At 34.9% G+C, this 16909-nt stretch overlaps 1 protein-coding gene across 7 annotated transcripts in view; it reads right to left on the reverse strand.

Moving 5' to 3' along the window:
• ARHGEF26 (Rho guanine nucleotide exchange factor 26) overlaps positions 1-16909 on the reverse strand; it is a 53853-nt gene that overhangs the window by 23052 nt on the left and 13892 nt on the right. For all 7 annotated transcript variants that reach the window (XM_034439175.3, XM_034439182.3, XM_034439179.3 and 4 more), the window contains exons 5-9: positions 12639-12695; positions 6443-6603; positions 3731-3883; positions 3011-3140; positions 1192-1266 (exon numbers count right to left, since the gene is read on the reverse strand). In XM_034439175.3, coding sequence (XP_034295066.1) covers positions 1192-1266; positions 3011-3140; positions 3731-3883; positions 6443-6603; positions 12639-12695 — 576 coding nt within the window. The remainder of the gene's footprint in view (positions 1-1191; positions 1267-3010; positions 3141-3730; positions 3884-6442; positions 6604-12638; positions 12696-16909) is intronic.

Raw genomic sequence — 16909 nt, forward strand, 5'->3', positions numbered from 1 at the left:
CTGATGATATACATCAGCCAACATCTATGTATAAAGATTTGACAAACATAAAACCGAGTGCTAAATAAATGATAGAAAATGGTATACTGTATTCAACAGTTTGCAGCTGACCAATCTTGGATGACTCATGGGCTATTGAGCCAAATTCAGACACCAAGCAGCTGCATATATTTTAGCTCACCCTAAAGAGAAAATTAAATTCAAGGTGCAGAAAATTTTAAAAAATGTTTAAAGCTGCTGTAACTGCAAAAGAGACAACATATTTGATGCTAGTATAAGTGTACAGAAAATACTATGCCATTGCATTAAGTAGAATCAGTATCTCTGATAATGAGAATCAATGTAGTTACAATAGGAGCATGTTGAATAAGGACAAGGAGATCCATGTTTAGATGATATTCAATAATGAAGGTCCCATGATAACTTCTCTTCGTCTCTATGTCTCAAACCCAATTTAACATAGAAGGTCATAAGGTAATAGAACACTAGGATGGGAACCACTTATACCTTATGGAAATAAATCTGACTGTACTGTAACTGAACAACGTAATTCATTTTGCTAAGCCAGTAGGTCTTGGGACTGCCTGGGGAGCTCTTCATTCTTCTTGCTATCATCATTTTCCTAGAGGCAATGAATAATTTTTCTGAATCAAACTTTACCCCCAAAAAAGTAGATTTGCCCAGTGAAATTCTGATATAGGTGGTCCTCAACTTACAACCTTTCATTTAGAGACTGTTTGAAATTACTGCGGCACTAAAAAAAAATGATTTATGACTGGTTATAACACTTACAAGGGTTGCAGCATCCCCATAGTAACATGATCAACATTTGGACACTTGGCAACTGGCATATATTTTGGAGGGTTGCAGTGCCCCAGAGTCATCTGATCACCTTTTGTGACCTTCCGACAAGCAACTCAATGGGGAAGCCAAGATTCACTTATTAACAACCATATAACTAACTTGACAACTGCAGTAATTCACTTAACTGTGGCAAGAAAGGTCATAAATTGGGGCAAAACTTACTTAGCAACGGTCTTGCTCAGCAATGGAAATTTTGGGCTCAACTGTGGTTGTAAGACTACTTAGAAGGTTTTGAGGAAATTATATACAGAATTCTGACTTCTAAACATGCACAAAAGAAGTTCAATAATAAACACATTGTATTCTGTACAGAGAATCTAAACATACCTTGCTTACTGCTTTTAAAGCCCTTTTGCAAACTTCATGTTTTGGCAAATCTTTCTGTGTTTTCTGGCAAATTGTCTGAAATAAAAAATTCATCAATTTAGAGATGTGTTGTTGTTGTTTTAATTAGTGAGACGGAAATGTACATGATACTTGTATCTGCAATTCTGTATTATGAATTTTATCCAAATGTTTACTTTCTGATTAATCAAAATATACTATCTTCTAGCTCACCAAGACATCTTGCTCTGAAATACTTTCTCCCAGGAAATACTTAAATTTCACTTTTAATATTTAATGTAATGAGTTGGTAACACCATCTTTCATTCTTTTTTTTTTTTAGTTTCAAGTACAAATGTCTTTATCTGCCTACCTCTCCAGTTCAAGTTTAACAAGGTATTAAAGATCTGCCTACTGAAGTCTTTGAGAACATTTAGATGGTTAGCTCTAGAACAAGATGCAAATTAACATCTTCTCTTTTAAAGTAACATAATAAAAACAGTCTGACCATTAAATCAACATTTTATTAACTTGCTTTTATAAGCAAGCTATGAAAATAAAAGAGCACCAAAGCAAACATCTCACACTGATATATATCTAATGACAAGGGAGTTAAGAGTTTTTTTGTGAGAAGCCAAAATGCTATAAAACTGTTCCTGGTAATATGTTGTTTTTAGAGACTTAATGGAATAAAAAGAACCATTACTGTTGGTTTTGCAGGCCAACTGATAGCAATTATGTATTAATACATAATTTAGCATACCAAGTTATGTTGGTGGAAGATTCAAAACTCTTGCTGACAAAATTCATTGGGTGGTCCTGACCACTCATTCTCACCACTGAAATTCTGTCTTGTGTTTTATTTATGAATATAGCTTTTTATTAATAGATTTTTAATTGTTAAATGAAACTATAAGAACTTATCTGTACAGTACAAGATCCAAACATAACTTTCATTTATTTAATTTATATCCCACTTTTGTTTTTACAAGTAGCTCAAGATGGCAACATATCCAAGATACCTTCTTCCTATTTTCCCCACAACAACTGGTTGGGCTGAAAAAGAATGACCCATCTGGCTTTCATAGCTAAGGCTGGATTAGAACTCATGGTCTCCTGGTTTGTAATCTGGTGCCTTAACCACTATACAAACTGGCTAGTTTAGACAACACTCCCTCTTGTCTTTTTCTAATTGTAGTTTCTAACTGTTTCAATTGGTTTTAATGATTGGATTTTATTATAGTTAGTTTCTGCTTTAATTGTGCATGCCACCATTGCAAGTGAGAAGGTCAAGCATATAAACTAAATAAATATTATAAGGTACTATGGCATTGTGACAATAGGTTTAAGCATGACTACTTTGTGTTTTAGCCCATAACGCTTTAAGAAATAATTTTCCACATTCTTAAGCCTAAAATTCTTCTAAAACTTTTGTAAGAATTGTTGCAGCACTTCTTGTGCAAAATATAATCTTCTGAAAAGAAAATAGCACTAAATAGTCCTATTAAAGTCAACCAGCAGGACCAAAAAAAAAAAAAAAAGGATTATAAGGCTTTATACTATGTAGAAATTTATAATCCCACAGAAGGCACTGAAAATTAAATACACTAGCAGAATGTTTACTTGCCCCAGCAAAAGTATTTCCCAGTATTTCTGGGAAAGTATTTCTAGACCAATTCTAAATTACTGAAATTATGACAATTCAGCAGTTTATATGATGGATAAGCAAATCAGTGATTACATAATTATAAATTATGACAGCAGAATTACATATAAACACAATCATAAATAGAACAGACAATTAAAAATAAGCTGCTCTTACATCCATCAGCAGTGGAAGCCGGGTAACCCTTTGCATTGGGAGAATGAGGAAGGATATCATTGGTAAATTCCTACACTCTTCTTGAGTTTCAATCCGCGATAATACTTCCTTGAAGGATGGATTGGTAGCTCTGTCCAAAATAGCAACAATTTTATAAACAACCTTAAATAGAAAGGTGATGCATTTAAAACTAAGTTTTTGTCTGAAAAAAATTGTTTGCCAATAGCTTTCTTGAAAACATAAAAACTAATACCAACAATCACACCTCATAAATTAGGGTTCTTTTAAGTCAAGAGACATTGCAAAAACACAATTATTGTGAAGCTACAGCTATACGTTATCTATAATAGGTTACCTCATAACCTACTATTCTGAATCTACTTTTTTTTCAAGAATAAGTCCAGAGCTAATATGACAAACTTTTCAGTAAGATTTTTTTATAGAAAATTAACCAAAACATTTTAATAACAATGATGACTGAAACATTTTTTTAGTTTTACCTACAATTATATTCATAGTTTACCTATGATGCCTGTAGATAAAGGACAATTTAGAAATATATTGAAATAAGTTAACCCTGGGGGGAATCACTTGAGCAAAATTAAAAACTCAGTTTATTGTCTCCTTCAATTAGTATGGCTGAAATATTTATTTTTCCAAAACCAAATTATTTATTATTTTCCCAAAGCAATTCCATTGATAGTAGTTTCCACTACTTACAACAGTTTCTGAAGCGTCCGCTGTTGATAGACTTCATTTGTGCAATATTTTATATAAGGGTCAAAAGTTGATGTAGTATGCTTTTCTACAATATCACTGATATCATCTATGAAGATGTTACTCCGATGCCTTTCTTCAAGCTCTGTGAAGAACCTGAAATGAACAGAAGATTTTTGAAGAATACATTTAATCACAATTTGTTATCTAAAAGCAAAGAGATCCTTAACTGTCTTTCCATCCAAACAACTGGAAGTTGCTAGACAGCCTGTCCTTACATGCTCTAGGTTGAACCTTAACCTAATTGTCTAAAAACCATTAACACCTCTCTGGATGGAAGGTGAACAGTAAATTGACCACAGTGGAGACTGCATTCAAAAGATAAATGAACATATTTTACAGGCTACTCAACAAACAACTGGAAGAAACTGAATGGAAACACATTTGTTTCAGAAAAATGAATGTTTGAATTAAATTAGGTTCTTTTATTCCTCATTTAAAACATATGAGGCTGAAATGGGAGTTTACTTACTTCTGGTGACCAGAAATGTTACATAAAGTAGCAGCTCCTAAATGTTTCATTCTCAATAATGCCAGATGGATGGCAATTACTTTCGCTGACCAGCAAGACAAATGCCTTTTTTTTTGTGCATACAGTGGATATAAAAAGTCTACACACACTGCCAGGTTTTAGAAATGTGACTGCTATCCAGATCTACAGGGGTTATATTCAAGACAGACATCTCTGAGTACTGTGTTTCCCGAAAATAAGACCCTGTCTTATATTTTTTTGAACCCTGAAATAAGCGCTTGGCCTTATTGCCATGTGCTCAAAAGCCCGATTGGGCTTATTATCAGGGGATGTCTTATTTTGGGGAAAACAGGGTACCTCATTGAATTTTTAAGAATTTTTCCAGAGAAGGCAGTATATTAGAAGCTCTGTCATTGTTAAACGCATTGAGGAAACTGATAAGTATCTCTGAAACGATGCCCCAACTGACACAACTACATTAACTTAATAAATTATTTCTAGTTGTTTCATGTAAGCAAGGAAAATGTTCTATCTATTAATATAATAGCTGTTGTAAATTTACGCTTATTGTTAACCTGAAGAACTATGCATGCCATAGTAAGGAGATCTGTACAGTTCTCTGCAGGAGACAATTTGGTTTTGGTTTCTCATAGTGCTTGATGTATTTGGAATTGGGAAACAAGTTATGACTGACAAGAAACTGAATGCATTTCAGAAATAGAGCACCAGAAATACAAAATTGTGAAGCCCATACTATTTTACTGTGAAAATCTGTTTCAGGGAAAGAATACATCATTAAAGTATTAAATAGCTATAAATACATAAATGGTCTTCCTGTGTGTGTGAAAATATGTCGATGGACACAACACTGTACATCCCTATTCAATAGCCTAAAAGTTTTGTGATTACATTCCTGGGACATCCCACAATATGTATCTTATACAGAGATAAAGTGCAATATCCTTACCAGATATATGAAAAAATGTATATGGGCTGGTCGCAATACCTACTGATTTGTTTAACAACAAATCAGCTATTTATTAAAGACTTGAACATTTCCCTGTTATAGCAAAAAAGAAAGTAACTTCTATATTTATATACTAGTTTAATATAAAACAACAGGTTAATAAATCACAATGATGCAACTGTTCAAGGTGACAAAGACATCAAATGTATGAGTTTTCAGCCAAGATAAAGCAAACAATGGTACAAGTGACTCAGAGTTTTTGGATTAGGCAATGCCCAAGGTTATACTGTTACTCTAGGATCATTTTCTTATATAAGAGCATTTCTTTCTTAACTTCTGATTTCCTTACCTTGGCTCTGGCATAGTACAGCCAATCTAACAATAACAGATAAATAGTAACTTTGACTCTATTTCAGAATATTATGTTCTAGTATAAACTAGTCCAAACATGATTAGAAATCTGTAGGAATTTACAAACATAATTTAGATCACAAATTAAAGAATCATCAAAATATCGGGCAACATTAAAATCAATAGTTTTTATCAAATTCACCACCTTACAATAGTATCTACTAATGAGTTAATCTTTTATGCATATGATTCCCACACATCTCTTAAGGGTTTGGTAAAAGCTGTTTGGTGTAAGACCAGAAAAAATGTGATCTGAAACCAGAAATGCCTTAATTGAAAAAACATGTCAAAGCTTTCAACAGTATTTGTATAATGCACTACACTGTCTGCCAAAAGATTAACACAGCACATATATAAATCTATTATAATGGATCTGCGTAACAAATATCAGCATGCTCCATGAATGTCATTGTATATCTTATAGCAAAGATAGACAACATTTCAAGCAGTAAAAATTTTAATAATTTTTTTTTTTTTAAAAAAATCATTCCCATGAACATTCTTGTATCTAGCAGGCATGCTTGGTTAAGCTCCATTGATTTTGATACATCTTAATAACAAATGGAAAATAGATAAAAGCTCCTTTGATTTAGTTCTTGACTTCTTTACAAGTTGACACTGCAAAATTTGACCCACTTGATCACACTTTTTATAAATTTGTCCTTCGACTGAATTGTCTAAAGAAATACAGCAACAATGTACTTGCCAACAATATAAACATGAGAGAATTTAAAAATTCCTGGAAGCAAGCAACAACCAGATGCATATCGCTAACTCTGGTGATAAAAGACTGATTAAAACTTACTTCTTGCTTGCTTCACAGACATCTGCAATATTGGAGAAAAGATGGTGGCTTTCTGTCTTCGTCATTGTAGAACTCAGTTCTTTGGAATTCTTAAACATCCGAATCAGAATTTCTAGACTGAGCAGATATGAATGTTCTGAAGAGATGACTTCAAATATAGCCTGCATGATCGGGGGGGCGGGAGGAGTAAAAGAGAAAACTAAAGTTATTTCTTTTGATTTTATACAACAAATCATTTCACAGTAATCCTTTTTCACAAGGGTATTTTTGAATATCCAGGACAATTATCTTGAAAGAATTATTCTGAACTATAAATTAAAATTTAGTATTTGAGTATATATTTCAACAGTAAGCAAAAATACAAATACAAATTTTAGGACCATTTTAGGACTAGTTTAGCATGTACTTTGTTTAAAATAAAAAACCCTGTAAATAAAACCTGCAAACTAAATGAAAAAGGGTGAATAAAAATATCTCCCCCCACTTGACTAATGAAGACACACTAAATAACATAAAAAGAAGAAAGTATGCAAAAGAGTTAGTTAGGGTAGATTGAGTATCAAAATGTGGCATACTTCAACCATTTTTCAGATTTTAGGGATATTTTAAGGAGGAAATGTCAGCAATTTGACTCTTGTGGTCTGGATCTCAATCTCATCCTTTAAAAGAAGGGAAAATTCAAAAACAAAATCAATCAATCTACACCATTCTAGTGGCAACACTATAGCATGAGAGCCAGAAGGCTCGATGGCTGAGCTGTTGCTTTCAGATCTTAAAATATTACTTCCAACCCCCGCTTCAGATAAATATGTGAATTATATCATATTTTCAGACCAGTATTCTTTATTTTTAGATTTTCTCTTCTCATATATTTTAATATATCAATTTCATAACAGATTTGTACCCATGCAGTAGCCTGGATATAAAGGAAAAAGAAAGAAAAAGAACCTCATTAAAAAAAATAAAAATGTCAAATTACTTGAAAAATCCTAAAACATAAAAAAAAAAATCAAGCATTGACAAATCACAAATATCAACAATCCACTGTTGGCTATATTTTTTATTTAGCTAACAAGACATCATAAATTCTTGATACTATAATATATTCTAATAATCCAGGATACAATTTTAACAAATCTATATTATTGTAACACACTGTTAAAAAGTCCTGTTAATTCACCTCAAAAATAATAAAAATAAGACAAGCCCAGACCTTATGTGTTCCTTATTGAATATTGAATTGTCTAACATACATAAAACAAAAATAAGCTTTATTAATTTATTACAAAATTAAAATAGTTCATAGTAAAATCAGCAGCAACATTGCACAGAATCATCTGCCATCATCTGTTTTTTATTGAAGGTTGGCTGAATATGAAAAGGATGGGGATCCAGAATATATATAGTGTCTCTCAAACTTTTTTGCAACTTCTTATTATTCATGATACAAGTCAACGTACATCCAGTTTGACACAAGGAAAATGATAAAGGAGAAAACAGCAGAGACAGAAGAATATGAGATTGATTTAATTATTCTTAAATTTGGTTACAACAGCAGTGTCCAAATTTCAGTGAAGGTGGGAGTGAGGGTGCAAAGGACTTACAAGAATTGGGTTGGTTTAATAGTTAAGGCACTAGGCCTGTAATGGCCAACCTATGGCACGCATGCCACAGGTGGCACGCAGAGCCGTATCTGTGGGCACGCAAACCATTGCCCTAGCTAAGCTCCAGTGCGCATGCGCTCGCTGGCCAACTGATTTTCAGCTGGTCCTGCTCAGCCGCCCCTCCCCTCCCCTAAGTCTCCACACGGCCCATTTTGGATGCCAGGTAAGTACAGGGCTCGCGCGGAGGCTCTGGGAGGGTGTTTTTGGACTCCGGAGGGCCCCCCGGGGGGTGGGGAAGGCTGTTTTCGCCCTCTCCAGGTTCCAAGAAAGCCTCTGGAACCTGGGGAGGGTGAAAAATAGACCTTCCAGGTCCACCCAGTCAGGAAACAGGTGGTTTCCGGTCTCCGGAGGGCCTCTGGGGGCTGGGGGAGGCCGTTTTCGCCCTCCCCAGGCTCCAAGAAAGCCTCTAGAGCCTGGGGAGGACAAAAAATAGGCCTACCGGGCCCACTGGTAACCTTTTTGCTGTTGCATGCCAGAAGCGGGGGGAGGACAGGGGGGTTGCACGCACATGCATGGGGGCATTGAATTATAGGTGTGGGCACGTGTGTGTGCAACCCTCTGCACTCCCCCGCTTTTGGCACGTGACAGCAAAAAGGTTAGCCATCATTGCACGAGGCTAAAAAATAGAAGACTGGAGTTCTAATTCTACCACAGGCATGAAGCAACTGGGTGATTTATTCTCTTTCAGTCATATGAAGCAGTCAATGGTAAACCATTTCCAAAAATCTTTCCAAGAAACTGCATGGACTAGTCCAGACAGTCGCCAGAAATCAACACTGACCCAAAAGGGTACACAGACACACACAAAAAGCAGACCTACATGCAAGTCCAGGGTAGTTAATCAAAAATTCCCATTTATGAATGAATATGAATCTTAAGAAACAGCTCTTCTCTCTACCAGAACGTTTTTATTACCTCAGTGGGCTTTAGTCATTTTTTTACATGATGGCTGTACCACTTTCATTATGAGTCTCTGGTTTCCCCAAAAATATATCTTTTAATGTAGTTTTTATGCAGCCCATTCTTTTGTTGTTTGCTGTTTCTACAATGAATATTTAGCATACTGATTGAGATCTTGGTGTTCCCTACTGTCACTGTTTTTCAACAGAGAGTTGAAAGTCCACAGTGAGCTGCACTGTAACTATAAAGTCCGTAAGCATTTCAAGCATGCATGTATGTATTTCCGTTCTTCTCAATCTGTGCATTCTTCAGCTGGGTGGGCTTTGACTCCCAAAGTTCTCGCAGTGATAATTCTGGCTTGGAAACCCTGAGAATTAAAATCCAAATATCTGGAAAATGTCCAACCTTCTGGGGCAGGCTGGTTAATTGTTTTCAAGTCCTTAATCAACAACTGAGTGAACATAAAGAAGATCTGTATAGTATGACTAGAGGCAACAGAAGCACTATGACTTACATTCCTGCTATCATCTTGCCCTGAAAACTATGTTTCTACTGCATCTTGTTGCCTTAACTGCAGTCATAAAGGAAGGATTTGCCTAAAGAGAGCAGCAGTGTTCCATGACTAATTTGTTCTGATCTGATTTTTTCTTAAAGAAAGGACATCAGAGAACTCATCTTCAAGACTATTTAAAGATTCTTTGTTCTCCGTCCTGATGACAGCCTTAATTGATTCCTTCAAAGCTGAGAAATACAAGACTAGGCATCCCAGTTTTGAAAGTGAAAATGAGATAGTTATATCTGCTTGTCAGCCAAGCAGATAAACAGCTTTTCAAAGGATTTCAGAAAACTTCTAAAACAATTAGTTAAAAAAAAACAAAAACAGAACAGGCAGTGTTTGAGCTCATGTATAACCTAGTGATGCTAATTGGAGATGAAGAATGATAACATATTTTCCAATTCTTATTTCTTACTCAAAACAAATGACAATCTTCATGACTGACACTCCAAAATGTAGTTTCAGTTCATCTGCATAACAGCAATGCACACAGATGTTTAAAGCCTGATAGCTGATGAGCAGTTGTCAGAACTATTTAGAGATGAAATGTGCACTGAAGCTTTGTATATGGCACTGAAGAAGTACTTACATTTAAAATTAAAAGAGCTTTAAAACAGAAGGCACGTTTTTAAAAGCTCGTGCTTAGGTCCACTGTAGTAATTACATTTAAGATTAAAAAGGCTTGTATATAGCACATACATTTTTAAGAGCTATTTTAGGCCAGATTATTTCTCCTTGGCTTGCATTATCACACAGGTTAAATTTATAAATTGCAACAATAACATCCAAGATAAATCATTATGAACAAAATGTATGAACCTTAAACTAATCAGTAAAACAAGTGAAACGGCATCAAAGTGTATACTGTATTTACGTGTGTGTGTGTGTGTGTGTGTGTGTGTGTGTATGTGTATACTTCATTTATTAAAGCAGTCTAGGTACAGTTTATATTAGTGAGAGACTCCTCAATATTCCTGTCCACAATTGTGCATTTGGGGAACCTTTCTTACCAACATGTATATCCGCTTTACCATTTAATATTAAGCCTAAGATTTGTTTTAATCAGCTTATTAAAAAAGGCAAGTGATCTAACACCTAAGCCACAGACCTCACAAACTGTGATGGGGTTCACACCTAGGTTAAACCACAAAATGTATTGTAACCACAATCACCTAGTAAAAAGTCTTTCAAGGTTATCTCCCTTATCATTTTAACCCTACTTTACCATCTATAAAATTGTACTCAAGCCAATCCAAGAGACTTTCCCCCTTTTTCCTCTTTAGTCTGAGTCATTACCCAGCCTTGAGCTCCTCTGATTTGGACCGCAGCTAAAGAGAACTGCACCAACTACAACTTTTTCCCTGACAGCTGGCAAGTTCCTATCATTTTAAGAATAAGTTGCTTCTTTCTCACTTCATTCACAGCAGAGTTTAATTTAAAAGGTTGATGTTCCCTCTCCTTTGGACATTTCCTATCCTGACTTTATGCAGCTTAAAAATCTGACTTGACTTACACTCAGAATGTTCTTTAGGTCCTTCCTTATGATCTTTCATTGAATTGTCAGGACTATTCTGAGGAACAGTTCTCTTGAGTGCAGTCCAGACCAAAAGGAGCTGGAGGAGAGTTTTCCAAACTCATCAAGAGGGCAGCAGAAGCCTCTAGAGGGCTGAGGAGGAGAAAACAAAAAATTTTAGGATCACTCCTCATACTAATACGATAGAAAGATTAGAGATCCAATGCAAGCTCACGAGCAAAGTCACAAATCAGGGAGGAAATTATTTCCACATTTCCACGAACCTCTAGTCCAACTGGCTACATGCCAATCTGAGCCTGGTGGCTCAGCAGACTGATAGCATTGTGATTAACACCAGCTGTCTGCAATTACTGTAAGTTCGAATCTCACCAGGCTCAAGATTGACTCAGCCTTCCATCCTTTCTAAGGTAGGTAAATTGAAGACCCAGTTTGTGGAGGCAATAAGCTGACTTTGTATAAATATACAAAAGTATGAAGGCTATTGCTTAACGCATTGTAAGCCGCCCTGAGTCTCCGGAGAAGGGCATCATATAAATTAAATTAAATTAAAAAACAAAACAAAAATCTATAACAAATGGCAAACATCACAGAACTTTCTCTTGATGTACTACCTTCTGCTATTACTGATGAAACATGTTTTAAATACATTTTACTGAATATTAGATAAATATTACTAAAATGTTCAACACACATAGATACGATAAAGGGGGTATAAAGAGATATCTTAGCACATTTTTGGACCACAACTAGCTATACTGTCATTTTTATATAGATATATCTGATTGTGTCTCTCATGAAAGATTTACCAGACAGAGAAGATTATTCCTCCTGTCAGATCTATGTTATAGTTTTGCATTGCAGCCACAAGAATATTCCAGCAGTATATTCACCAAATATTTAATGCTATCCAGGTTACTAAACTCTACTGCTGCTGGAGGTCTACATTAATAATAATTGACTAGATTTGAGGTCTAGAGCTGAAAGGTGAAAAGTTGTACAGCCCAAATTAATCACTTTATACCATATTAGCAAAGTATTTTTTCTCTCCCCTTTAAATGATTCAGCATTTTTTAAATTTTTATTTTGCTCTCATCTTTAGCTTTTCTACTTCTGTTGTTGTTTGAGTCAATGACATAAATAAACTTTACTATTAACTCCTTTTATCTCTGCAATCCCCAAATTATGAAAAATACATCAAAACTTGCAGAAACAGAGTTGGTTGTGAGAAAAGTCACCAATATACACTGGTTTTTTCTACATACTTTAATACTTTGCACCGGCTAAGGATTTTCTTTCCATTATTAATATACCTCCAAAACCTCATATTATTTATATTATATATGAATTTATATTTTATATAATCCTTTTCTACCAGCAAATATGCCCCCACTCAATAGGGGGCAATACAATTTCAGAAAGCCTGGTTAAAAAGAATGCTCTTGCAATTTAGTTCAAAGAAAACGAGAACCAGAACTTACTGTCTTTATAAAACAAAAGTACTAGAAAAGCATTTATTAATAATTGAATTATTATAACACTTACCTCTTGTCTTTTTCTTTCTTCTTGGCTGATGGTCTGAGATAAGCCATTCCTCTTCACCTGAAATGAATGCTTAATTAATATATTTGTTAAAAAATATATAGAGATCGTCCATTTACTTACCCTAACTCATAGTTTCTATAATGTAAAGCTACTTCATTATACAAACAGCAACTGACAATATATGATACCTAAATGATCTGTCAAAATCTCAGCCATAGGTAACTTCTGTGCTGTCAGTTCCTTTTACAGATGTTTCAGACTACTGGCGCTCTGGCCAAACAAAAGTATTCTTGAAAGATTTTATTATGGCTCCCAGATTTATAAAATTGTCCTGGGAATTACTGCCAAAAGTATGTTGTTGATTCCCTCGTACATTAAGGTGTTGATTTAATTCTACTAGAGCAGGGGTGTGAAACTCGCAGCCTGCAGGCTGGATGGATCACATGCCAACCCCGCCCGGTTTAGCAAAGGGAGTAAAAAAGCCCCAATATGTCACATGATGACACAAGTTTGACACCCCTGTACTAGAGCAAGAGTTCTCAAATTATATGACACCCCAGGAATTTTAAGGATGGACTACGGATGGGAAAGTTGAGGGGTGGGGCAAAATCCATGCTTAAAAAGGGTAATTCTTATATTAAAATTCTAAAAGCTTGGGATTACTGAGGGAGGTATGTAGACTGATGGATCAGTGTGTGAAGACTGGCAGATCGGTAGTGGGCATGTGATAAGAAGAGAGAAAAAAAACCTTGCAAATATTCACGAATGTGTGGTAAGATTAGGGCCTGGGCAGGCTGTAAGGAGGAGGAACAGAAGACAAGCATATGTTATCTCTGTCACTTTATATAGTTTTCATTAGCTTTTTGTTACATGAAAAACCATGTGTACTTATTTTTACTCACAAATTTTAAAATGTATAGCATGTGTTTGCATTTTATTTAATTAGTTTTAATTTATTTATGTATTGAATTGTTTGTGAAGGCAGAGGTCAAATTCAAATAAAATATAACTTACATATATGTATTATACGTGTGTCTCTAGAACTTTTTAAATAAAACAGTTAAAAATTAAAATTCCAGAAAAAAGTAGTTTCAGATCTCAAGGAAAGGTGGAACACACACACACACACACACACCCTGGAAGGACATATTTGCATACTGCAAATATGGCTGGAGAGAAAAAGTAGCACACACTCTACCAATGAATTTGCTGAGAAGATGAGATAGTCAAGTCAACTGGAATTCAGTGGAGAGAGACCAGAAAAGGAGCATATGGCTCAGGGACATATATATTGATGGTGTAAATGTGTCTTTTTAAGCACTTAGCAAAATGGCAAAAGAACAATGGATCCCACCTGGCCAAATAATTTCAGAACAGTGATAGATGAAAGGTATAAAGCTAATAGGAAATGGACAAATTTAAGCTTTAAGTTTACTAACTTTGTTTCATATACACTTAGGAAGCCTATTTTATTTAAAACCTACTTTATTTATATGAGGGTAGAACAAGAAGCAATGGTGGAAACTAATCAAGGAGAGAAGCAATTTAGAACTAAGGAGAAATTTCCTGACAGTTAGAACAATTAATCAGTGGAACAACTTGCCTGAAGAAGTTGTGAATGCCTCAACACTGGAAATTTTTAAGAAGATGTTGGATAACCATTTGTCTGAAGTGTTGTAGGGTTTCCTGCCTAAGCAGGGGGTTGGACTAGAAGACCTCCACGGTCCCTTCCAACTCTGTTATACTATTCTATTCTATTCTATTCTATTCTATTCTATTCTATTCTATTCTATTCTATTCTATTCTATATGGTCTAATGCTTAACATGGAAATAGGCATTATTTTATCTTTATTTTATCTTTATAGAGATTAACTAAAGCATGCCTCTACTAGTTTTAATACTCTCTATTACTTCTTTAAAAGATTAGAATTAAAATTAATCATGTTTGTCCCTGTTAGACAGATTCAATCAGGCTGATCAAGCTCTTCACATTCCTATAGCCCAAGAATGTCAAACTTCCATGTAAAAAAAGCAGCTCAGGTTCCCATCCCCCAATACATATTTTTTCTTTCCTAAGAGCCAAATTTGGGACTGATCCGGCAAATTGGTCGTTTATATGTACTTAGCTACTGAGAAAGGCCATTCTTCTGATGATTTATGAGAGAAAAGTTTAATTGTTCCCTATTAACACTTCTTTAGCCGCAATTCTCACTGTTCATGAAAGCCAAAGAGCTGTCACTGAGAAAGGAATATTGATATGGTATCTCTAAACACCTTTCTTGGTCTCTCTATGCTTCTATCATCAGCTGCCTAAATCTCAATGAATCAAAATTACCTGAAAGGCAAGAATTCATTGAAACTACCACACGTCTCTGTGTAACTTCAAAGGGTATACTTGATACTCCCTGTTAATACTCTACTTTTATAATGACTTTGCTGTTTTTATGTAACCTGACAAAAGATGCAGCTATTTTACGATAACTTGAGTTGCAGATAACTTGAAAAATGTACTTACATGACTTAAGATATACTATTGCCAAATGCATTTTCACTTTACTTCCTGGTATGCTCACAATTCAAGCTACTTTCACATGCATATTATTGCCCTGTTGTTGCATATTGTGAATGAGACAGCGTAGCTTTTACTTCTTTAGACAAAGGCAGCTTTAAAAAGAGCTGAATATATCTGATTTCTAATAGTTAGGAACTATTTTCAAAAGACTTTCTGTTCTATCCAGCTTTTTTCATGCAGTCAATTAAGAAGAGATAAGCTAAAAAAAAAAAGACCTTACCTAATACCAGAGCATTGGAAAGAACAAAAAAAAATAAATAATAACCTACACACACATAGGACCAACATCACCAATAAATACATATATTTCCTATGTAAATTGGGTGTGTTACATGCTTGCTCGCTCACTTGCTTAAATGGAAGACATTTCTGGTCCACAAGAAAGAGATTCTCAGCTGCAACTCCTATTCAATATCTCAGTCGTCTTCTCTCAATAGTTAATCAGATATTGTTTAACTCGGCTATAATGGCTGGATTTATACATTATTACTTTAAATCATAAATCATGATTTACAACCTCCAATGGCCATTAAACCAAAACCAAGCAAACTGCATTATGCTTTAGTTGCGATATGTGTACCAATGCTTATCGGCTATGAGTGGCGTAAAACCCACAAGGACTCCTTTACATTTGCCAACATAATGTTTTCATGAGAACTGTAGCAAATTGTAGCAGAAGATAATTCTAAAGCTCCAATGCATAGTAAGAATCCCATTTCCAGTTCTACTCACAAGGTTTACAGAAAACAGGTACGTTCTAAATTGTATACATAACTCTGCTTCAAAAGATACTAACTCCTCAAACTAACTGCCAAAATATAGGAGTCTTTTCCTAGTGCAAAAAACTGGAATTAAGTGATCTATGTTTGTTCAATTTGCTATTGTCCAAATAGTACTATATTCCTCCTTGTAATTTACAGTTTTATAATGAAGATTTTTTAAAATAGTTACACATATGTATCTTGTTTATATTAGCTATTTATCAACGTAACTGTTTAATGATGCAGTCACCTGACTACAGAATCTGACTACAGCACAATTTGTAATTCATCACCTATTTACACATAGCAACTTTAAAACCATCTTTGAAAATCATGACCTTTAGCTTGTTAACAGATTAGATTCTGCTAACTTATAAATCTTGGCTTACAACCAGGACATGGGTTCACAACTGCATTAAATCATAATGCAACTTGTTTATGCAACTGTATTGCATAAATACAGTCAACAATAAACCCAACCAAGCAATTACCCAATTTTGTTTCATATTTGTGAGATCAAGAAGAGGTCATAAAGTGTGATTACTGAACTATATTTGGCTTGCTGAATTTTTATCTCTAATACCTGTCGATTAATCCAGTCATTCTTATATACAAGGTTATGTTATAGCCAATAGAGACCTTTTTAGAAAGGTATTACTGCATCAATAATAGCTTATGATAGGGTTTACTATAGAGGATTGGAATGGTTCTTGAGTCATTAAAATGTTAAGTTCTCTTCTACTCACTTTTGGGAATAACAGTAGTTTGCAAAGTTACTGCCAAGCATTAAAATGACATATACCGTATTTTTCAGACTATAAGATCCACCTGAGTATAAGACGCACCTTAGTTATTGCGGAGGAAAATAAGAAAAAAGCTGATTGGGGTGGATCAGCCTCCCGGAATACCCACAATCAGCTATTCTCAGAGGTGAACT

The sequence above is a fragment of the Pantherophis guttatus genome, chromosome 6, assembly GCF_059756535.1.
Source record: "Pantherophis guttatus breed Tessera chromosome 6, ASM5975653v1, whole genome shotgun sequence".
NCBI lineage: Eukaryota > Metazoa > Chordata > Lepidosauria > Squamata > Colubridae > Pantherophis > Pantherophis guttatus.